This window comes from Caenorhabditis elegans, chromosome I (genome assembly GCF_000002985.6).
Source record: "Caenorhabditis elegans chromosome I".
Taxonomy (NCBI): Eukaryota; Metazoa; Nematoda; class Chromadorea; order Rhabditida; family Rhabditidae; genus Caenorhabditis; species Caenorhabditis elegans.
The window spans coordinates 8,631,655-8,654,931 of NC_003279.8; the positions used below are offsets into that span (position 1 = coordinate 8,631,655).

Consider the following 23,277-nt stretch of genomic DNA (forward strand, 5'->3'; position numbering starts at 1 on the left):
AAAAAACGTGGTTTTTGATTTTTTTTTTTTTCCGTTTTCTTTAGACATACTTTGGAAATGTTGTTGCTCAAAATATTCATTGAAACTTTCGGGTGTGCTTCCTGGGTGCTCACTTCCTAATTCCCTACATTCATAATTCCGGATGACTCCATGTCATTTCCGTCGGCTCACATCACCGAATCCTCCCGCCTGTCAAACAAACGTGAAAAGATTATGCAATTGACAAAAGACATGAGTATCTTCAAAGGGAAACAAAATGTGTCTCCTGCTGAGATATCATCATCTGGTACGAAATCGAATGAGCACACCCCCATTTTGACAGACGGCCATATGCCTTTTGCAGAAAGGAGTTGACCCCCCACGGGTACCTCTAAAAGGCATGAAGCATTGTTGATTGACGAGCCGATTAGCGAATATTATTGAGGAAAGCTTTTGGATTGAAACCAATGTTATGTAATATGAATGATTAAATACTTTATGATTGTTGAATTATTTGAAGTTTGGCGAAACTGTAGTTATTGAAATTTTTGCCAAATGTGTGGCATTTGGAAAACAAAGATTTAAGCAGCAGTGAGGTATTTTTAAATAAAAAAAATATATCTCTTCTTTGTCACTACTTTTTATGTTCGTAAAATGAATCCATCGTTGGTTTTTACAGATGATCTCAAAATTTTCTAAGGGTATGTTAGTAATATTTTTCAAAGTGAAGGGCCTTTGTGACAAACTTCTCGGCCATCCTGTTGGAGTCCTAAATATATTTATTTTTAAACATCAATCAGCAAACTCTTAACAACAAGCATGATTTTTTTGAACATTTAGAAAATTAGATAAAAATTTGGATTCTTTATTTGCAGAGTCTTAGCTCTTCAGTTCAACGTTCCAAATTTCAAAAACCAAAAAAAGCATCTCAATTGAACAATTGTTGGCATGTTGTACAACAAAAAGGTCGAGAGGTGTCTGAAGTGACACGTGTCTTCCTATAAATTGCACTTGATAGACTGTAATGGGTACTGAGATTGAAAACACCTGTTTTGAGGGATATGGACACTTGGTACATATATGACTACTACATTTTACAGTCTTTAGTGAGATAATGTGGACATATGTTTGTGAATAATATGATGTAACTTTGAGACGATTCAGATTATGAATTCCATTAAAAATTGCAGTGCAAACCTTCAAATAATTTGCAGTGTTGTGGAAAACGGTAAAAGCATTATAATCATATATGAATGTCCCTCTCAGCCTTTTTAATAATAATTATTAAAAATAGTGTAACTCTGAAGAGGATAAAAATTAAGGAAATTTGGTCGGGATATTTTTTGTTCTAGAACTGTATTTTAGATCTAAAAAAACAGGTTGGAAAAATCTCAATTAAACATTTTTTAATGTAAACTTTGGTCACTTTAAACTTCATGCAAGATGCTGTCAAATATTCTAATTTTTATTTCTAAGGTCTTATTTTTCAATTTATTCAGTTCCAACTGATCAAAAAATCATTTCATTATTTGTGTAGTTTGTGTTTTGTTTCATGTATCCGAGGTCCAAAGTATTTCCAATCACTTTTTAATTGAAAAATCCAGAGATTATCCGCTTATATTCACAAATGTTCAAATTGATATATTTGGAGCATTGAGCACAAATAAACCTACTATTTAGTCACTAGAAAATAGACAGACGGCGTTGAAATTAGGTATGATGTAACAGGTCATGAACTGTGTCACCTGTCCCATCTGCCTGCATGATTGAGCGAGCTTAAACGGTGAGAGTACTGTAGATGGCTTATTGACAGATGAACAAAATTTGAAACTTTTTGAATCTCAATTTTTGAGATATAGCCACAGGTTTCTGTGTTGATGGTTTTCCACAGTTGAGCTACAGTACTCAATTTCGAGAGAAGCATCTACATCTACAGTTTTTCATAATTTCAAAAAATTTCCTACTTGAAATAATTGTTTAATAAAAAGTTATGTATAAAAAGTAATAATTGTTATGTTTCTAAACAAAAATCCATGTTTTTAAATCCTCTAATTTTACAATTTTTCATTGACTAAATATCAAAACGTGTTGTAAACTCAACCATAACCGCCTCAGCCATTATATTTCTAAAATAACCTGTGTCCCTCTTGGGACCACCTACTGCGCATGTCTACCAGCTTGTTGGAGCAATTCTTGTGGTTCCGCCTCTTCGTGAGCTCCGACCAATCAGATCGTCTCATTAAGACCACGCCCAGTCTTGTTAAGCTCAACAGATTTTGTGTGTAGTTCACAGCTTGATTCATTTCTGATAGAATATGATAACTACCCCGAATATTAGTTTAACACCAACTGTTGCTCCTCCAGTAGATTTCCCCATAATTGGCAATTGTGGTGAGTTATTGAGTTTAATAGGTTCTTGATATTTCGTTAATATTTTTTGGTTTTGGAGATTGTGTCAAAATATTGTATTTTTCCTATTAGTCTTGCACCCCCATTGCTCCAAAGTGGCAGCTCTTATTTTGGATCTATCAAAAATTGTTCAATAACAAAAATATAAAGAATAATGTATCTGACACCTATATTTACTGTTCCACAATGTTTTAAAAAAAACCAGAGACAACCGAGATAAAAACAGTCAAAGTTGAGCAAATGTTGAGCAATCGGTGGTGATACTTATTTAACCTTTTAGTCCAAATTTTCTTTCAGATTTTCAAGCCCAACTATGGCATCTAATGAGTCTACACCTACAAATGCAAAAGTCTTCAGCTGCATCTACTTCGTCCTCTTCTAGTTCGTCAACGTCCTCTGAAAATCTGAAGAAATCTCCATCATCTGTACAAAATACCTCTGTATTCTCAATAGACAATATTCTAAACTCTCAAAAAGTTCCAAAACTAGAATTGGAAAACGATGAAGATGTATCTTCATCTCCGTCTCCAACATGTTCTACCACTGGATATACATTGGATTCACTTCAAAATTTGGATAGAAGAAGCTTGAATAAAAAAGGGTTAGTGAAGTAATTGAAACGGAAGAAGACTCCCGTATAACTTTTTTTCAGACCATCCTCTCATAACAGATGTGTATGTGACAAATGTGGGAAAAGCTACGCAACAACTTCCAATCTCAGTCGACACAAGCAGGTAGGTAAAACAGTGTTTTTCTGACAGCTATGACATAACATATTGCTTCCTTCGTGTTCCTGGATTGAGAATTCTTTTGTTTTGAAAGTAACAATTTCAGACGCACAGAGCTTTGGATAGTCCACATGCCAAACAATGCCCTCATTGTGATCGAGTCTACGTCAGTATGCCTGCACTAAGGTAAGAGCTTTACTTTTCAAAAAGTATTATTGTATTTTATAATGAGAAACGTGTAAAACTGAGGAATTCGAGTCAATAACTTTCAGAAGTGAAGTTTTTGAATTTCTTAGAAAAAATTCTAAATCTGGTTATTACGCAGGCGCAAAATATTGTCATTTTTGAAAAATACGGTACCCGGTCTCGACACGAAAAAATTTGGTTAAATGCAAAAAGGTGTCCCTTTAAAAGAGCATCAACGAGAGAGTTTGAAAAATACAGTACTCTCAAAAAATTGTCGTGTAAAGACCAGGTACAGTACTTTGGGCGCAAAATTGCAATATTTCGCGTATAGGTAATACGTTTTCACACCAGAGTTTATTTGAAATATCGAGCTAACTCAGTTCAAAGAATAGAGAATCATTACTTCCAAATAATATCCAGAATGTAATTGAAACCACGTTTGTAAGGTTAATCTCCTCAAGCTTTCACTTCGTATTATTTAATCACCAACAATTCGCACCTGCCTTATTCTCATCAGAAGACAATCTTCCGATTGCGCAATCACCACCTGTACCTGTATTTCTTTGCGTCAACACACATTGTACACTATTGTAGTTAGGCGGATAATAGAAATTATATAATACATGGTAATAATAAGAATTCGATGGAATTAGTAGTGAAACTAGCAACCAGAAAGCTGGGGCTAAGTGTTCACAATCTAGTAGAGACTTAGGATTGGACGTTAACTTTTTCTCCTAGTTTTACAAGTTAAACTGAATTTCAGCATGCACATTTTAACACACAACGCTTCTCATGAATGTAATGTTTGCGGGAAACGATTTTCGAGACTTTGGCTGCTCCAGGGACATCTTCGTTCTCACACAGGTCTTCGGCCTTTCTCTTGTGCTCATTGTGGAAAATCATTTGCTGATCGGAGCAACTTACGAGCGCACATGCTAACTCATACAGGTATTTACGCATATATTTTCACACCTAACAGTTCTTCAATATTTGTTGTTCCAGGTGACAAACGATTCGAATGTGATAAATGTGGTCGTCGATTTGCCCTGCGAGCTTATTTAAATCGTCATTTGGAAACGTGCAAATGACATCCATGTTCAACCAGACCTCAAGCTCTTCTAGTCATTTGCAAATCGTCTAGTCTCATATTGTAAAATGCTTATTTGCCTACTTACAAGCTTTATTACAATACAATAAATAATTTGGACAAAAATTCTACACAAAAACATGGAAATCATTATGAGTTGTATGTTGGAACCGATGAAATTTGGAGAAGCGAATTGAATTTTCTAGAAGTGCGTGGCTTCCAGATCGATTACAGTACACTTGATAATTTGGACATATAAAAAAATGAATAGGAAAATTTCACGTTATGATTACCAGAACCGGTTGAGAATGTAGGGAATACGTTGGAAATTACATGTGGCGGGTGTTTCCCATGTTAAGTCCTGAAGCAGTTGCCCCTTTGTTGCTGCCCATTTGAAGACCAATCACGTTATGTCCAGCTTTCAATTGCTCATCGGTCCATTCACGACGATCTCCTTGAGCTTCCTTCGGTCCGAGACCAGATCGACCGAAGTTCTTCTCAGACTTTCGTGCCAAAGAAGCGAGACAGATGAGGACAGCATTTGGGTCCTGTCCTTCGTAGAGATCAACAGTCTGAAAACAATTGATGTCATAATGTGTTTAGTGAAAGGACAAACCTGGAAGAGTTCCGACTTTTGCACATACTCCTCAGCAAACTTCAGGAAGAAAGAGATGTTCTCCATTTTCTTGAATGCCATGGCAGATGTGTTGACCTTCTTGACGCTTCCTGGTTTCAAAGAATTGGCAAGAGTGCAGAGAAGACTTCCATCTTGAAAAACCTTGACCAAGTTGTCAGCGTCTCCTTGGGTGTCGAAAGATTGGCCAGTGACGTTCTGAAAAATGTTTCAAATCGTGAATCGAAGAAGGAGCATAACTTATTTGTATGATTTTCTTCGTTTGCAATGTAAACATATGACTTTGCCAAGAATCAATAAACGTTTGAAAAGTTTCACAAAATTACCTGAACCCATTGAAGAATTTCTCCGGCAAGATTCTTATCGTATTTCTCGTAGATTTTCTGCTGGGCCTCCAATGCAATTCCAGACTTTTCAGCGCGATCCGAAGAAGCGAAAGCGGACATTTTCTAGAACGAATAAGTTTGAAAGAAAAAAAGCGTATAGTTAACGACGAGAAAAAATATTTATAAACAAAAGAGGTTCTTCCACTCTCCGCTAACCAAAAATGGTGAAATTCTTCTGACTCATCGCAAAGTTTTGGTTCTCCGCCTACGTCTTGCGTTTTTGATAAGGAACATTTGATTGAACGGTGTTTGATAAAAAAGAATTGGAAGAGTTTAATCGAAAATAGCCCAAAAATAACAATTTAAGAGTGCTCTCGGGAGAAAACTGCCGGTTTGAATGAAGATATGAGAAATGTGCTCAGGAGCGCTCCTAAAATTCAGGCGGTCTTTTGTAGTTAAAGGAACATTCAAGAGGCAACAGTACCGGGTCCCATAGCGAAACAAAAGTTTGTGGTGATCGCTAGATTTTTGTGTTTGATTTTGAAAATACTGTTCTTTTTCTCCAACATTAAAAGAAGATGTTTTAAATAAAATTCAGCAAATTATTAATATTTCATTGTAAAAATAGATTTTTAGAACTTTCTCGAGCTCGAGGCACTCAAAATAAAGTTACTTTGGTTCTATGTCGCAATCTAAAAAGAGCGATAAAAAAATGAAAGCTACATAAGCATGGAAAAATTTTTCAAAAAGAGATTTTGCAGCTCAAATAAGAAAACTACGATCTAATATCCTGGTTTATAAAAAACATAAAACTAATGAAAGAAAACGAAAACTACTTCTTGAAAGAAATATTACCGGTACAGAGAGTGTAGATAGTTAGAGAGTGACAGACATCCGGGACCCAATGGGGCGGGCGCGCGGAAGAGACGATTTGTGTCGATTTACGAAATGATGACAACGAGGAAAATTTCGTAAATCGGCACAAATCGTCTCTTCCGCGCGTCCCGCCCCATTGGGTCCCGGATGTCTGTCACTCTCTAACTATCTACACTCTCTGTACCGGTAATAGGACACTTTGCAAACATGCATACAAACACGCCAATGACCCTTTTCTAATTAAAAACGCAAAACCACTTTTCAAGAGTCGACCGATCGGAAAAGGTGGCGATCGACAACACACTCCTCACAACATGATGACGAAAACCTTGAAAAGGAATAGAAAAAAACAAGGACGAATGGTGAGCGGCTCGTTTAGGTTGAATGCATTTGAAAAATATGAAAACGAGAGTCGATATGGGAATTCTCAATAAAACATTTGAAAGTCCGAATAGGAGAGGTTCACAAACCAAATGAGGGGAGAAACGAACCGTCTGTTGGTTTTTTTTGTTTCGAACACACAGTTGTGTTTGTCCTTTGCATTAGCTGGTATGACGAGAACTTTGAACTTTGGCGTTGAATAATTGCTACTGCAACACGTATTGTACTGGTGTATTTTAATCGCACAATTACTCTGAAACATTTTTTATTCTTAGAAAACAAATAAATAGAAATCGAAGTACAAAAAATTGGGATTTTCAGGAATGTGCAAGCTTTTTCAGTTCTTTCGCTTTTTTGTTGCAGGTCTCTCAAAAACTGGTCTGGATCCTCCGGCTCTTTTCGTGGAGAATTGAGAATTCAACTGATTCGTTGATGCCCAAACACCTTGATGATCTGTTGTATCTTCTTCTGTCAAGTGCGTATACTTGGTTCGAGATGCTTTTCCAAAGTTTTTGACCTGAAATAAATAATTTAGTTCAATTATCACTATAATAAGTTACGAGTATTTACCTGCATAACTTTCGGCAGAATAGTTTTATCAAATTGATCATCGTTGGTAGCTTCGGCAAAGTTTCTCTTGAGTACTTCATCTTCTTCATCCAAGAAGAAAGCTCCACGATGGAAATATTTTTGAAGGAACTTGTATTTTCCTTTGTCCTGTTTGTTAGTGATAACCTTTGGATTTAAACGAAGATATTTGAGTCGTTCTTCCTCGGACATTGCGTGAATCTTGTCAAGTTCTGCCTTCTCGCGTGCGGCTTCTTCACGTTCGTCACGGTTTCTCTGCAAAAAAAAATTGGATATCGGATATTATAGTGAGAATTTTTTTGAGAAATTTCTATGTCAATTTATTAAAAAACTCAAAAAAAAAACTTCGAAGATCTACATTCAAAATTTTGCAGCAAAAATTTACCTTCAATCGTTTCATTTCTCTGAGCTTCCACGCCTCATATGCCATATTTTCAGTTTCATCGTCGGTTAGAACAGATGACAAATCAACACGATCTTCTGTTTTTCTTTTCTCAGCAGCTTCTTCCTCTTGAAGAACCTTTTCAACTAATTTTGCACTTTCTCTCTTCCGTTCTTCAGCTCTTTTTTCGTCTTCGATCTTTTTCAGAATTTCTTTTTCTTTCTCCTTCTCGGCTTCTTGCAAAGTGATACGATCCTTCTTTCTTGTGAAAATAGGCTTCAATCTTGGAACTGGATCGTCATCTTCATCTGAATCTTCCTCTTCACTACTTTCTTCTTCTTCCTCCTCTTCAACATCATCTTCTTCAAGTTCTTCTTTAATTTCTCGTTTTATTTCTTCCTCTCTTTTAATAGCTCTATCTCTGAGCATTTGACGTCTTCTTTCAAAATCTTCTTCATCTGATTCAGCACTGTCTTCTTGTTCTTCATCTTTTTCTCTGTTATTTTCATGTAATTCCAATCTTCTCATTCTGGCTCTTTCTCTTCTCTCTTCTTGTTTCTCTTCGTCTTCTTCAGATTCCTGTTCATTTTCAGATGATTCGTCCTCTACTTTTCCAAGAACTTCTGGCTTCTCCACCTGTCGTCGTCTACCATAATCTTCGTGTCTTCTGTGGCGTCTTCTATCTTCTTCATCACTACTTTCACGACGTCTACGTCTTCTTCGATCATCATCTCGATCTGTCTCTCGGTCTGATTCACTGCTGTCACTGTCGTAGTTACGAGCATATTCTGGTCTGAAAATCAATGTTTTAAAGACTAATTCAACCATTAAACGAAAAAAAACTTACGCCTTTCCAGCCACATATCTTGAAACTTTCACTTTCTGCATAACAGTTTGTCCTTTCTCATTTTTGATTGGAATGGCTCCAAGAGTCGGAAGACGCGAATGTCCGAAACTTCGATTATCGCTTTCGCGTTGTTCAAATCCAGGTACATAATCTCCCATTCTGAAAGTTATTTTTAAAATTAACCCTTTTTAATTTCGGCAAAAAATAGTCAGAAACAATAAAGAGTAAATATGTAAAATTTTTAATTGAATTTTTCGAAAAAAATAATAAGCATTAAATTGCTCGTAAGTTATAATGCATAAAGAGTACCTCACGTGGTGTATGCAGACCCAACAGCACATCTTACGACAGTCTCGTTTACGAAAATATTTTCAAATATCAATTTTGGCCAAATTTTCTTGCTAAACGCTCATTTTTTTCTTTTTTTTTTACTCAAAACGTTTTTCAGAATGTTCCGTAAACCAAAGGCAAAAGGTGCTATTCGCCAACGGAAATCTGACGGATGGGATGAACCTGATGCTGAAAACCAACAAGTAGTCTCGGCTATCGAAGTGAGTTTTAATGAATTTCAACATTCTTTTTAATTTAATTTTTATTTAAAGGTCAAACAACCTGCTGTGCCTCGTCCAGCCATGAGTTTCGATGCTGATGAAGGAGCTGATTCGACGTTCAAACTTAAGAAAGACAAGAAAAAAGTTGAAGAATTGAAACGTCAACACAAACTAGAGGAGGAAGCTGAAAAATTATATAAGGAAGAGAAAATTCGTAAGGAAGCGCTTGATAAAATTGTGAAAAAGGAGAAACTCTCAAAAGAAGACAAAAAGACGAAAAATGAGCGGCATAAATACCTTGACAAATATCGTGACAAATCTGCTAAGCACATTTCGAATTCGGAGAGCTACGAATACGAAGAAAATTTGGATATTGATGCAGAAGCAATTTCATCAGTTTCCAATAAATTCAATTCTGCTTTTGAAGGTATTCCCGACTCTCGTGCCGTTTTCGAAGCAAAAAAACGCCGAGAACGAGCCAGAAGAGAGGGAAATCAAGACGGATATATTCCTTTGGATGACACACAAAAACTTAAATCTAAAAGTGAACGAAATCGATTGATTCGAGAAGATGAGAATGATGATTCGGATGAAGAGTGTACAAATAAATTCTATTCGGCTCGTGAGCTACTTCGAACAGAAGAAGATCGTCGTAGAGAAGAACAAGAAGGATTTTTAGAACGAGAAAATGGAGATATTGATGAAGCTGAACGAATAAAAGGTGATGATGATAGTGAAAATGAGGAATGGGAAAAACAACAAATTCGGAAAGCTGTTAGTCGGAGAGAGGTGAGCTTTTTGTGGTAATAGAGATCGTGAATCTGAAAATTTAAAAATTATAGATAGGCCAACTGCGAACAGAAAAACGAAATACTTCTAAATTATTTGGGCATACAGTTCCTGTTGAAGATGACACAGCAATGGATATGGATATTGATCTTGATATGGATGTTCAAGTAATTGGAAAACCGGAATTTACTGGTATATTATTTTGTTTGAAGACAAATAATTTTAATTAATTTCAGGACCATCAAATACCGGAGGAGTTGTAAAAATTGAAGATATTCTTGCTAAATTAAAATTGCGGATTCAAGAACGAGATGAAGCATTGAATTTCAGAAAAGAAGAAAAACGAAAATTGGAGCAAAATATTGAAGAAAACAAATCAATGATTGCAAAGGTAACAAGTATTTCAATAATTATATATATATATCATTTTTTAATAATTTCAGATTGAAATGGAGCTTCCTAACCAAAGTACCAAATACACAATGTATCAAGAATTACGAGTGTATTCCCGTAGTCTTTTAGAATGTCTGAATGAAAAAGTTGGCGAAATTAATTCGATTATCGATAAGAAAAGAGATTGTGGGAAATCCAGGACTTCAAGACTCTCGGTACGTAGAAGACAAGACATGAGGGATCAACATGCAGAATGTATGCAGGGAAGAAATGCAAGAATGGGTGAGGCCGCTGGAAGAGCAGCAGAACGTGACGCCAGAAGGTACGTATTTTTTTGAAATAGTTTAATTGACAGGTCTGTGGGAAATCTGTCAATATCAATATCTGTGCTTTCTAAAAATAATCATAGCTGAAAATGATGGGTCTCGGCACGAATTTTTTTTACGAATTCAGAAAGTTTATAAATTCTAAAACTTTCCGAAAATGTAGAACAAATATTTATGGGATTATTCAAGTAATGTAGCAAAATGTATTTAAGTACATTTGTGACGTCACAAATGTATTTAAATACATGTTTTTATCTACTTGAATAAGGTGACGTAATTTTTCTACACTTTTTAATTTTCCGACATTACTTGAATAACCCCATTAATTATACTTTCAACCAACTAATTAAAATTTAAATATAGTCCCTTTAGTTTGAGTTCTGTTTTTATTTTCTTTCATCGCACACATAGATATTCATACTCAATTTTTTTTTCTATTTCGCAATAATCATGTGAAAATATTTCCCATATGACAATAGACGATCTCTCACAACTATGACATTTCACTTTTTAGAAAAAAAAATCTCATTCTTGTTCAGATTATTTCTATCAAAATCTATATATTTATATATTTCAGAGGCCGTCGACGTCGAGAACGTGAATTTACACTTGCTAGAATTAATCATGAAGAAGGATTAAGTACAGATGATGAAGAACCAACTCCCCAGTCAATGAATGATCAAAAGATCTGTGATGAAGTGGAAGCAGTTGCTTCTGTTTTATTTGCAGATGCTCTAGATGAGTATTCTGATCTTCGAAAAGTTTTTGGACGGATGACGGATTGGTTGGCAGTTGATCCGAAGTCGTTTCAGGATGCTTATGTTTATTTGTGTATTCCAAAGTTGAGCTCTCCGTATGTTCGACTACAGATACTCAGAGCGGATTTTCTTAGAGTAAGTAATTTTGTATAGCTTTACAAAACAAAAAAAAAATTTCAGAAAGAAACAATCTTAACTTCTATGCAATGGTTCCATATCGCAATGCTTGCTGGCTCAGAAAATGCAGAAATTGATCAAAGTCATGAAATCCTAGTCGAGCTGGCGCCAGCCATCGTTGAAAAAGTTGTGATTCCATTTTTAATAGGTTTGTTTTTGAAACTTTCATCAAATTTTGGTGATTTTTCTGCTTTCCAAACAAAAATTATTTTTCAAAAACCATATTACAGATACCGTAAAAGAGGAATGGGATCCAATGTCTCTTCGACAAACTCGTCATCTCACAACATTTTGTTCACTTTTTGAAAAACTGCCAAATTTGACGGAAAAAAGCAAGCAATTCAACGCATTTCTAAATGCAATTCGAGAACGAATTTGTGATTGTATTTCTGAAGATCTTTTTATGCCAATTTTCATGCCAAATGCTCTTGAACAACCTATTTGTCGACAATTTCACGATCGACAATTTTGGACTTGTATTAAGGTAATACTTATCTTATCACTAAAACAATACAAAAACATCGAGAAAATTGGTTGAAAAAAAAGATAATTGATTTCCATAGAATTAAGGGTGTTGGATTTGAGAACGTTGAAAAATTTCCTTTTTTTAAAGATTTTTCGATTTTTCATAAACTTTTCCTTATTTTTTCTCTGAAAAACCGCGAAAACCCAAAATTTTTTGCCGACAGCTCTTTTCAGAAACTTTTTAGTACAACATAAATAGCTATTTTGAATATCTCGAAATATAATGTTTGAAACCCCTTTTTTCAAAATTTCCAAAAAAAAAATTACAGCTCATAAAATCGATAAATGCCCTCTCACCACTGATATCAATTGCCGCCAGATTTGAATTGGTTGTTGAAAAATGTGTCAACTCTCAATGTGTTATGGCTCTTCGTACTGGTTCGAAAAACGACGTGACTGCTGAACGAAAGGTTCGGGGATTGCTCGCCGAGCTTGATGATTCGCTTTTGAAAATGGGTGGAAGAACATCATTTCGTCAATTAATTGGAACACTCGAGCTAATTGCTGAAGAGCAGAGTAAAGCAGGAAGGTAAGTGACATGAAATCAAATTATTCATGAAAATAATTTATTTTTCAGGAGCTTCCACAAGGAGATTCGAAAGTTTTTGGAGAAACTCGAGCGGTGATTGATTTCTGAAAAAAAGCATAAAAAACCGGTTTCATCAATTAGTTTTTAATTTTTTTTATTTCCTTCTCTTTCTGTTCTGTCAAATTTACAAAATAATGAATTATTTATTTTATTTTCATTCCCATTCTATTCCTTATCAAAATGTTTTTTGATCATCGAGCTATTTTCTTGCCATTATTTTCATTTGCTTTATGTTTCAGTTGTTCAGATTTTCACAAAAGAAATCAATTTTTAGATGAGTACACTTGCTCAAAGATTTAGCACATTAGTGCGCATGTATGAAAAAACTGCGAATCGACAATTAGGAGAGCTGAGAGTTTTACAGAGAATAGCGTTACAAGGAGGACTCAGGGATACACCTGCGCTTAGAGATTCGGTCAGTTTTTAAACCACTAAAACGAAAATTTGAGAAAAAAAAAAGTTTTTAAAAACTCCCAGCTGAAATTATAAAATTAAATTGTAAAAAAAATTTCAGATAGCAGCATATGAAAAAGATTTGGAAGATGGATTACGTGGTATTCTCACAGTTCGTGGAGAGTTGCATGATTCACGACAAGAAAATGAATTTGATTCTATAATTGACCCTATCAGGTATTCCAAAATTATTTAACAAAAAATAGTTAGCTCAAATTTTTGCAGACAGCAAATTAAAACCTTGTTAAATGTGACAAGATCCCTACCCGCTGTCAATTTACCCGGATCAAATCCTTTTGAACAAGCAACAGAAGACGATAATCCATATGAAATGGAATCACGAAGGTAGGAAACTATCAAAGAATTTACAATAATTTTCATATTTCCAGATACCTCCGAGAAACAACGTTGAAAGACAATGAACTACGACAATTGGCAGATGATATGAAGGAACGGGCTGAAGCGACAGTGAAAATTGAAAAGGATATGGCTGATTTAGAGAAAATATTTCAAGAACTTGGAAGAATTGTTCACGAACAACATGATGTTGTAGATTCAATTGAGGAGCAGGTTGAAAGAGCAACTGAAGATGTTAAACGAGGAAATGAGAATTTGAAAAAAGCTGTGAAATCGAAAGCGGCGAAGGTATTGATTTTATTTGATTTTAAAGTTGGAGTATGGGGATTTTGCTTCAAAAATTTCTAGAATCGTCTCAAATTCAGAAAAAAATCCATAAATAAACAGGAACAAATTTTTATCGATTTCATGAGCTGCAAATTTTTTGTTAGAAATTTTCAAAAAAATTTTTTATTTTATTGAGAAAAATATGAACACTTTTAATATAGAAATTATTAAAAGTGGAGTACCGAATGGCATTTTGCTTTAAAATTTTGTATTTTGTATCGTATCAATTAAGAAAACCCTCCAAGAAAAAACGAAAATAATCACGAAAAATAATCCAAATTTTGAAATTATGATTTTTCATTTTTGGCTCTAATCTCCCGTTTGAAATTTCTCAAAAATTAAAGTTGCCACCAATCAGCGATTCGCTCCACCCACTTTTCCACCAATTAGACTGAGTGGGCGGAGTTCGAAGATGTTGATTGGTCGGGAAGTTCTCATTTTTGAGGAAATTCAAACAGGGAATTAAAAAATTGAAAAGTGGGATTTTTTCACTCTTTAGTGTTTTTTGTGCTTATTCTCTTTCTGATTTTTGAACTACTTCACCTTCAAAAATTGAATTTCAGGCTCCACTTTATGCCGGAGTTGTGGGTGGACTTGCAGTCGGAGGGCCTGTTGGATTGGCAGCTGGATCAGCTATTGCTGGAATTGCAGCTGGTGTCGGAGGTTTAGTCGCTAGTAAGTAAATAACAAAAATTAAATTAAAATAACAAAAATTAAATTAAATTAAAAATAAAAATAAAGTTTTTCAGCAATCTACACCGGGAAATTTTTCAAACGATCGGCCACGAGTGATTGAGAGTTCTTTATTCTATCTGTATAATGTACATTATTATTTTCATCATTTTGTTTCCATTTACTGTATTATATTATTGATAGAGATTTCCTAGACCATTGATTCGGGGTTATTTGCATGAAATTCCATCGTTTTCGGGATCATTTTTCTGCTATGTCAAAATGTAAATTAAATGAACAGCTTTTTTAGAAATACTTCAATTCTCTGGTTCTTTTCAAATTAGGTTGCGAAACCATTTTCTTATTTTTTTTCCTCGATTTTTCAAACAAAAGAAAACAGATATCCTAGATTTTCGGATTTTTTTTGAAATAAAAAAAAATCAAAAAAGTTTTCAGATGGCAGTTTTAATTGAAACTACACTTGGTGACCTTATAATCGATTTATTCGTGAAAGAACGTCCCAGATGTTCACTTAATTTTTTGAAATTGTGCAAAAAGAAGTACTACAATCTCAACCAGTTTCATAGTATTGAGAGAAATTACGTAGCACAGACAGGTGACCCGACTGGAACTGGAAAAGGAGGAGAATCTGTTTATAGGTACGATCATTATCCGTATCAGGGCTGAATTCAAAAAAAATTGTTTTTTTGCAAAAAGAAAAAATATGTTTAACTGAACAAGAAAAAAAAAAGTTTAAAAAAATAATTTCGAGTGTAATTTTTTGGAAAAATGTCAAATTAAGAATATTTTGCATCGTTTTGTTTTCAAAAAAAGCGAAAAATACTTTTTTTCGGCAAAAGTGAAAACAAAAAATCTACAGCCCTTGGTGTTTTTTCTCTGGAAATTTCTCAATGTATCCTTTCTATTTTCAAGACTTGCAGAATTGCCCCAAAAATTGCTTTCGTGGAAAATTATGAATACGCTGTGGAAGTTTTAAGATTTTTTCGCTGAACGTATTTTGAATTTTGCGATAAAATTGGGGCAATAATTTTTAAAAAATTAACAAGCAATAACAAAAACCCTAAAAAATATTTTCTTAAAATTCTACAGACACTGGAAGTTGGGCAAATGCTCTTTTACTACCTCATCTTTTACTACGTTGCTCTTTTACTACGGTTTACTCTTTTACTACGGCGGTATTTTTTACTACATTTTCCAATTTCGATTTTTTACTACGAAATGTATCTTTTACTACGGCCGTATTTTTTACTACATTTTCCAATTTCGATTTTTTACTACGAAATGTATCTTTTACTACGGCCGTATTTTTTACTACATTTTCCAATTTCGATTTTTTACTACGAAATGTATCTTTTACTACGGCCGTATTTTTTACTACATTTTCCAATTTCGATTTTTTACTACGAAATGTATCTTTTACTACGGTCGTATTTTTTTACTACGGTTTCCGAATTTGATTTTTTACTACGATTCGTATCTTTTACTACGATTAACGATTTTTTACTACCTAATGAAAAAAAGAATATCAAAAGTTGGAATTTGAAAGTTACCTTGTAGCAGATTTTAGGTATAATTACAATTTCATTCTGAAATCAACATGAAAGTTTCATAGCTGTGTTCTTTTTCCAACTTTTGAAATATACTACTGTCTGAGCGGTTTTTAACTGAATCCGACGATATCATAACGGGAAAATGAAATTTATGAAAATTTTCCAAACAAAACTATTTTGAAACCTTATTAGGCACTAATCAGTTATTGTAGAAAAATTCTCAATCTGTCGTTTTTGAAAACATTCCTGTCAACTTTGTGATTTGGCATAATAATAAGAAACTCGACAAGTAGGGCTCTATATACCCACATATCTTTTCAGACAGAGGGAATGTGAAAAATTAATCAATCGCAAACTTGTTAAGCTTAAGATAAGGAACACTTTTCCCGTGCAAACTATTTGAAAAAAAATCTGAATGGATCCAGATTCGAACCAGCAATGACTCTACTGAAGAGCGCGCGCTTTACCACTTCTTCAAACAGGCGAGTGGCGGCCGCGGTTCCAAGGAATATGTGAAACCAACCGAGCTGTACGAAGTAAGAAGCTTCCATTACTTTTTCAGATATTTAGTTCTGAAAACTTTGTCAACTCTCCTTATCAACAACTAAATGGTCCTTTTTGTAGTTATTTCTACTGGAAAAAAGAGTGTGCCTGTAAATAATATCCTGCGTATAAACGTTGTTGTCCAGTGAAAACCTTCCCTTGACTTGAAATTTATCTTGAAAACTACTTTTTTTGAGTGTATTTTTAAACATTCTAAGTACAAATTCCACTTAATAGCAGCTCGGGAACTTCTGTGATTCATCGAATGAGCTATTTTCAAAAAAAAAATTGGCCCAAAATTTGTTTCTGAAAAACGGCCCCAATCTTGTTTTTTTCCAGTAATAAATGCAATCTGAATTTTTTCGAAATTATTTTTCGCATGGAATGTCCTGTTTTTGGGTTTCAAACGCACTTTTTGTCAATTTTGCTTTTTAAAAATATGAAGTGTCGTCGAATAAAATGCACGGTACGCAAAAGTACGCAAACACCGACATGTACCGTACTCCGGAATTTTTTCAATTTCGATCGAATTCGATTTGCCAATAACGAAAACGACGAAAACATTACGTTTGAAGCCGGAAAATGGGATTTTGATACGAAAAATTATTTTAAAAAATATACTTTTTATATACACTCTTGGAAAAATAAGAACTGTAGTGGTTTTTGAGAAAAAACATTTTAGGCCCAAAATTTAATTTCAAATGTTTCATTTCTGTATCTCGTATCAACATGCATGTACAATTTTCTAGAAATTTCAGGTCAAGGGAAGGTTTTCACTGGACAACAACGTTTATACGCAGGATATTATTTACAGGCACATTCTTTTTTTCCAGTAGAAATAACTACAAAAAGGACCATTTAGTTGTTGATAAGGAGAGTTGACAAAGTTTTCAGAACTAAATATCTGAAAAAGTAATGGAAGCTTCTTACTTCGTACAGCTCGGTTGGTTTCACATATTCCTTGGAACCGCGGCCGCCACTCGCCTGTTTGAAGAAGTGGTAAAGCGCGCGCTCTTCAGTAGAGTCATTGCTGGTTCGAATCTGGATCCATTCAGATTTTTTTTCAAATAGTTTGCACGGGAAAAGTGTTCCTTATCTTAAGCTTAACAAGTTTGCGATTGATTAATTTTTCACATTCCCTCTGTCTGAAAAGATATGTGGGTATATAGAGCCCTTCAAAAGTTGGAAAAATAACACAGCTATGAAACTTTCATGTTGATTTCAGAATGAAATTGTAATTATACCTAAAATCTGCTACAAGGTAACTTTCAAATTCCAACTTTTGATATTCTTTTTTTCATTAGGTAGTAAAAAATCGTTAATCGTAGTAAAAGATACGAATCGTAGTAAAAAATCAAATTCGGAAACCGTAGTAAAAAAATACGACCGTAGTAAAAGATACATTTCGTAGTAAAAAATCGAAATTGGAAAATGTAGTAAAAAATACGGCCGTAGTAAAAGATACATTTCGTAGTAAAAAATCGAAATTGGAAAATGTAGTAAAAAATACGGCCGTAGTAAAAGAGTAAACCGTAGTAAAAGAGCAACGTAGTAAAAGATGAGGTAGTAAAAGAGCATTTGCCTGAAAGTTGAGGTAGAATATACTGAACAATTTCAGTTGAAAATAAATAAAATTATTTATTCAATTTCAGTGACATGTACGGAGAACAAGGACGATACTTCGAACGGGAAGATCTTCCAAAAATGCGTCACACTCGTATGGGAATTGTTTCATTTGTGAACAATGGAGATAATATGCTCGGAAGTCAATTCTTTATTACACTTGGAGAGAATCTTGACTATTTGGATGATCAACACACTATTTTTGGACAAGTTACTGAAGGTCTTGAAACACTGGAGAAGCTCAATGAACAGTTAGCAGACACTAACAATCGACCGTTTAAGGATATTCGGTGAGTTTGTAACTTCGTTGTTTCTAGAAAACCAGGGCTGAGGATAAACACCTCATGAAAATGAAAAACGAAAATCGCAAAAACAAATAATTTTGCTATTAAAATGAGTTTGTAGCATTTTCTTGGTATTCTTTTAAATTCTCAGTTTACTCGTACTCTATTTATATTCTCGAGTGTCATTTTTTGAAAAAACGAGGTGTAAAATTTGAAAAATGTATGATTTTTCAGGTAAGGAAAGGGCAACAAAGTTTTTAGATTTTTTGGTCACCTTTTCTCAGAAAAATCAAAAATTGATTTTTCGCCAAAAAATGAAAACCCCCAACTTTGGTACAAATAACTAAATATAAATTTCCACAAATATTTTTCAGTAACCAAGCTGAAGATTAATTTTTATGAAACTACAGTAATCCTACCGTACTCCCACCATTAACCCCAACTCAGAAATCAAAACTTCAGAGTGTATAGACTAGAACACACGGAACAAGCGATTTTGATATATTAAATGATTTTCAGAATCTCACACACAATTGTTCTTGACGATCCATTCGATGAAGATGCTAGAATTTCTTTTCCACCACGATCTCCATCTCCTACTTATGAGATGCTTGTAAAGGTTTAGAAAAATACTAAATTAATAATTATTAAAACTTTTTAATTTCTCAGACTGATCAAATTGCTCTCGATGAAAAAGAAGACGAAGACGAGGGAAAAACTGCAGAAGAGATTGCTGAAGAGCTGCAACAAAGAGAAATGGCTGAACAAGCTCAAATTCTTGAAATGGTAAAAAACATTTATAAGTCTAAAAAATAATTATTTTTCACAGGTCGGAGACTTGAAAGATGCTGATGAAGTTCCACCGGAAAATGTGTTGTTTGTTTGCAAATTGAATCCAGTTACAACCGATGAAGATCTCGAGATTATTTTCTCTCGATTCGGAAAAATTAACAACTGCGAGGTGATAGTTTTGTTGGAAAACATTTCTTTACGAAAAACATGATTTCAGATTGTTCGAGACCGTCGCAGTGGTGATTCTCTTCAATACGCGTTCATTGAGTTTGACAATGCGAAAAGCTGTGAGCAAGCTTTCTTTAAAATGGACAATGTTCTTATTGATGATCGACGAATTCATGTTGATTTCTCACAATCTGTCTCTCAAAATTACAAGTACAAGCCCAGTAAGTTCTGACCAGCTTTTCTGAAAATTCAGCTTCAATTTTCAGAATCACAGCAACAAGAAGCACCAAAGAGACGGCAATCTCCTCAACGACGTCCTGAAGTGAAGAGAAGTCATCAGAGAAGTCCTTCTCCAAGAAGACGTCGTTCTCCTTCACCAAAGAAAGATAAGAAGAGAGATTATCGAAGAGAACCAGCAAGACGTAGAAGGTAGTACTGTAGTCACCATAATTCCATCTAAAGTAAAATTAATTTACAGAAGTTCTGACAATCATCGTGATCGTGATCGTAGCTATCGAGACAACAACCGTGATCGTCGTGACAACCATCGGGACTCTGATCGGGATCGTCGTCGTCATGATAGATCTCCGGATCGGAGACGTGATCGTCGTTAACAATTTGAATATTTAACTTATTTGTTTCTCTATTTGTTCTTTTCTTATTCATTCTGTAACAGTAAAACATGCATACTGAAATCTTGTCGTCTTGTCTGTCTTATCATAATTATAGTCTCTTCATGACCACCGATTGTCAAAATTTCAAACTTTTAAATTGATTTTTGTTCAATTAAATAACAAGCAAAACTTTATTTAAGTTAGTATCACTGATCTCTCTATTGAGACAGTTTTCCAAGGTTTTATAAAATCACACAATGACATCATCATTCATTTTCATCTCGTGTTTTTCCTTGTATTACCCAATATTTCTTGAAGAGTATGAAAAGAACATGGAAGCGATGATGCATGATATACTCTCGGGAAAATTGGATCTTAGTCTAATTACATACAACAAGAATATTTTGGACGTTTTCTAAAAACTGGTTCAATTTTTGCAACAAGAAAAATCGGATTTGTCGTCATACCTCTAGAATTTAGACTTTCGTTACAAATGTGGGAGACATCCGGTCTTTGCAAATTTTTTGATGGTTCATTGAATTTGATCAAGAATTAGAATCCACATTTTGAAATAACAAGACTCAAGGTAAGAATGAATATTTCATGTAAAGGTGGAATATGGTCAAGTTAGTTGTTTTTCAATGGCAATTACTGCTGCAGTTTTTTATCATGATTTTGAAATGAAACTTTAAAAAATGGTCTCTGCAAAATTTTAATTTTAGATTCGCTTAAATTATTTTTATTTGAACTTTGTAGGACTTCGAACCTTCACCAATTTCGAAATGTCTCAAAAAGCCCGATTTTTCGAAAATATGGCAAGCTCCAAAACTTTGACTCAAAATTTTGAAAAATCTTTTAAAAAACCCTCGAATTTTTATTATATTTTGTCATGTTAGGCAAATCTTTCAATTACGGTAACCCGTATTTTGTTTAAATACTCCATTTTTAGCCTTACAAAGTCCTTTGAACCAAACCCATCCGCCCACTATTTTCGTACTTTCTATTTGAACGCAAAAACTAAAAGTCAAAAATAAATTATTAATTATTAATATCTTCTCGAAATTTCTCACTCTAAAACTATGATCAGAAAAACCAAAAAACATCTTTGAAAATCCGGAAATTCCACGTTTCTTGAGAGATAGGTGCTTCGAATAAATAATTCTATCCAGTGACTTTAATTGCTTTTTTCCGTTTTTTTTGTTGGTACTCCCAGTTTGATCCTTCTTCCAAATCTGTAATCTCAAAAAGCTTGACGTGTCTCTACGGAAGATGCATATAATTATTATGTCATGAAGAAGACAACTACTGTAGCCATCTGATGAATAATGTATTCTGAATTTAAAAAATATATTTTTTGGCTTTCGTCGCATGCTAATTTTTTTGCTGAATTTTAGAATCAATTTCATAGCTAAAAACTTAATCCTTAGCAACAAATCGAGAATTATAATATTTTCTAGCAGTAGACACATAACTGCGGAAGAACAACAGTCCTAATGCCAGGCATGAATATTATTTTAAATACTGCAATGATACAAATATAAACGCTTTACAAATACAAAACTTCGTCACATGAAAATACCACTTTTCCAAGTCCAGCTAATATTAATTTCAGTAGAACCTTCTAGGATAACTGCGAATTTAATCACATATTGACAACATTAATGTTTTTCAGGAAGCTCAATTAACCAGATTTGGAAAATGCCAATGTTCATATTTTATCATTACTTACAGCTCTGGGGAAGATGCTTCAAAACATATTAATCCCAAGATTTTATGGTTTTTCAAGTTTAGAGTTATTCTCAACTATTTTCAAGGCTCTAACATTCTAGATATTTAGTTTTTGATATTTTAAATCCACATTTTTACTCATTGCCGACTGTAGTTTTAATGTCAAAAGGTATTAGGGCATATTTTCTTGATTTTAAAGTGAACTGACTCGTTTGAAAATTGTTTCCTCGGCAATTTTCCAAGTTTTAAAACTGGCGTTCTGTGAAATGTCATGAACACATTCCCAGTAAGTTCGACACATTGTTTTTAAGAAGACTCTATTCAGAAAGATTTACCAATCTCCCTCGTAGACTTTTAAGAAATTATGATTTATTCATAGAAATCTTTTTATGAAATGTCTTTCAATATATGAAATCGTTGAAGTCTATGAATTATCAATCGTGTTAAGTTCTAAATCAAAATCTACACTTTGTGGTGGAGCACAGAAATATCGTAAAATTGCTGATCAACATGTTAACATAATGACAAAAATTGAAGCGGTCACCCCTCGACTTCTGATTTTTTGACAAGGAATATCTAGTTCGACTATCTTTTACTGATTTTCTTGAGAAAAGGGATGTCTCAATCCAACTCGCTCACGCATAAATACTTGAAGAAATTTTGATCAAGTTTCCTATGTCTCTCCCACAACGGTTACGTGATTTTCAGAATACAAAATTGGATTACTTTCAATTGAGAAAAAAAAAGAGAAGAAGTCGTCCCTTTGTGTGAAAATCTGACGGGAAATCAAACAACACCCGTTTTTGTCAAACAGAACTGCTCTAAACTTAAATTTAAAAATGTTTTTAAAGGAATCATTATTTGATTTAGTATCTAGTGCATAGTACGGTGATTTTTGTTGCCTACGTTTTGGTACAAACATAATGATGAACATTTTTTTGAATCTCAAAAGACACTTAACTCTGTATCCTTACAATAAAAAATTCAAGATCTATCGAAGACTGAAGTCCACTACGTTTCGTTTACCAACAGGGCTGAGAAATTTTTTTTCAGAAATTGGACTAAAGTTTCTGTGGAAAACAAAAGTTTCAGAGAAAAATTTAATGCTCTGTACGAAACCGTAGTAGTTTTCTAGAGACTGAATCTTGCAGCCACTATTCCCTGCTACGTTTGCTTTGTCTTTATTCCTTTGTAAAGTTTTCCCATCTTCTCCAGAATCATCTTCACCTTTTCGCATTTTTCTAGAATTTTTTAAAATTCTTGAAAGTCACGAAGTAAACAAAAAATGTTTCACTGCCTTCCCCGTATCCTTGTGATTTATGTCTCTATCCGTATTGGGTAAAGTTCACAAAAAAGTTTTTGAGTTATTATCCGTTTCCCAGAACATTTTATTATTTTATAAACTTTTTGGAAGTATGATATCATTTCCAGACAACCCACACATTGATAGATGCGAATTTGTTGGAATGGAAAATTCAATAAATCCCCTGAATTCCGGTTCAACTTTCTACTAGAGCCATAATTTGAAATATGGAACAATTTTTTGTCAAAATTCTCTGAAATCTTTGCATATATAGTTGGAAGATTTGGACCCCTTGATTCTATATTGTGTCT

At 34.1% G+C, this 23,277-nt stretch overlaps 6 protein-coding genes and 4 non-coding genes across 12 annotated transcripts; 6 read left to right on the forward strand and 4 right to left on the reverse strand.

Annotated features, from left to right (window-relative positions):
• Positions 1-224: 224 nt before the first annotated feature.
• F43G9.17 lies at positions 225-376 on the forward strand. The gene has a single exon (NR_050323.1). It is a non-coding gene; the product is annotated as an Unclassified non-coding RNA F43G9.17 (non-coding RNA).
• On the reverse strand, positions 227-376 carry F43G9.20. Its single transcript, NR_050324.1, has one exon. It is a non-coding gene; the product is annotated as an Unclassified non-coding RNA F43G9.20 (non-coding RNA).
• A 1,268-nt stretch (positions 377-1,644) lies between these two features.
• Positions 1,645-1,749, forward strand: F43G9.19. The gene has a single exon (NR_050325.1). It is a non-coding gene; the product is annotated as an Unclassified non-coding RNA F43G9.19 (non-coding RNA).
• Positions 1,645-1,749, reverse strand: F43G9.14. The gene has a single exon (NR_050326.1). It is a non-coding gene; the product is annotated as an Unclassified non-coding RNA F43G9.14 (non-coding RNA).
• Positions 1,750-2,242: 493 nt separating this feature from the next.
• Positions 2,243-4,515, forward strand: ces-1 (C2H2-type domain-containing protein). Its single transcript, NM_059937.3, has 6 exons — positions 2,243-2,370; positions 2,686-2,989; positions 3,041-3,122; positions 3,223-3,302; positions 4,066-4,250; positions 4,305-4,515. The coding sequence occupies exons 1-6, from the start codon at positions 2,295-2,297 to the stop codon at positions 4,388-4,390; spliced, it is 813 nt and encodes a 270-aa protein (NP_492338.1). The 5' UTR covers positions 2,243-2,294; the 3' UTR covers positions 4,391-4,515.
• Positions 4,469-5,472, reverse strand: cpn-1 (Calponin-homology (CH) domain-containing protein). Its single transcript, NM_001383488.2, has 3 exons — positions 5,350-5,472; positions 5,006-5,221; positions 4,469-4,961 (listed from the first exon to the last, which is right to left on the reverse strand). The coding sequence occupies exons 1-3, from the start codon at positions 5,467-5,469 to the stop codon at positions 4,719-4,721; spliced, it is 579 nt and encodes a 192-aa protein (NP_001369984.1). The 5' UTR covers positions 5,470-5,472; the 3' UTR covers positions 4,469-4,718.
• Positions 5,473-6,859: 1,387 nt separating this feature from the next.
• mfap-1 (Microfibrillar-associated protein 1) lies at positions 6,860-8,582 on the reverse strand. The gene is made up of 4 exons (NM_059939.9): positions 8,424-8,582; positions 7,580-8,369; positions 7,177-7,449; positions 6,860-7,123 (listed from the first exon to the last, which is right to left on the reverse strand). Exons 1-4 carry the CDS (start codon positions 8,579-8,581, stop codon positions 6,944-6,946), a joined length of 1,401 nt encoding a protein of 466 aa, NP_492340.1. The 5' UTR covers position 8,582; the 3' UTR covers positions 6,860-6,943.
• A 271-nt stretch (positions 8,583-8,853) lies between these two features.
• Positions 8,854-12,745, forward strand: mog-7 (GCF C-terminal domain-containing protein; the record flags this gene model as incomplete). 2 transcript variants are annotated; one of them, NM_001263910.2, is made up of 10 exons in its annotated part: positions 8,854-8,974; positions 9,026-9,763; positions 9,817-9,955; positions 10,000-10,154; positions 10,207-10,478; positions 11,060-11,375; positions 11,421-11,565; positions 11,648-11,901; positions 12,212-12,471; positions 12,520-12,745. In NM_001263910.2, 10 exons carry the CDS (start codon positions 8,873-8,875, stop codon positions 12,566-12,568), a joined length of 2,430 nt encoding a protein of 809 aa, NP_001250839.1. The 2 variants fall into 2 exon arrangements, with proteins under 2 accessions (NP_001250839.1, NP_001250840.1); NM_001263911.3 differs by lacking the exons at positions 8,854-8,974; positions 9,026-9,763; positions 9,817-9,955; positions 10,000-10,154; positions 10,207-10,478 and having other exon boundaries at positions 11,154-11,375; positions 12,520-12,568.
• A 60-nt stretch (positions 12,746-12,805) lies between these two features.
• Positions 12,806-14,650, forward strand: syx-17 (t-SNARE coiled-coil homology domain-containing protein). Its single transcript, NM_059941.4, has 6 exons — positions 12,806-12,946; positions 13,046-13,161; positions 13,210-13,329; positions 13,374-13,629; positions 14,232-14,343; positions 14,418-14,650. The coding sequence occupies exons 1-6, from the start codon at positions 12,845-12,847 to the stop codon at positions 14,462-14,464; spliced, it is 753 nt and encodes a 250-aa protein (NP_492342.1). The 5' UTR covers positions 12,806-12,844; the 3' UTR covers positions 14,465-14,650.
• A 146-nt stretch (positions 14,651-14,796) lies between these two features.
• sig-7 (Peptidyl-prolyl cis-trans isomerase sig-7) lies at positions 14,797-20,017 on the forward strand (the record flags this gene model as incomplete). 2 transcript variants are annotated; one of them, NM_059942.9, is made up of 8 exons in its annotated part: positions 14,797-14,999; positions 18,107-18,367; positions 18,881-18,980; positions 19,031-19,147; positions 19,191-19,322; positions 19,371-19,542; positions 19,588-19,750; positions 19,800-20,013. In NM_059942.9, the coding sequence occupies 8 exons, from the start codon at positions 14,797-14,799 to the stop codon at positions 19,933-19,935; spliced, it is 1,284 nt and encodes a 427-aa protein (NP_492343.2). In that variant the 3' UTR covers positions 19,936-20,013. The 2 variants fall into 2 exon arrangements, with proteins under 2 accessions (NP_492343.2, NP_001359651.1); NM_001373191.3 differs by lacking the exon at positions 14,797-14,999 and having other exon boundaries at positions 18,101-18,367; positions 19,800-20,017.
• Between the last annotated feature and the right edge of the window lie 3,260 nt (positions 20,018-23,277).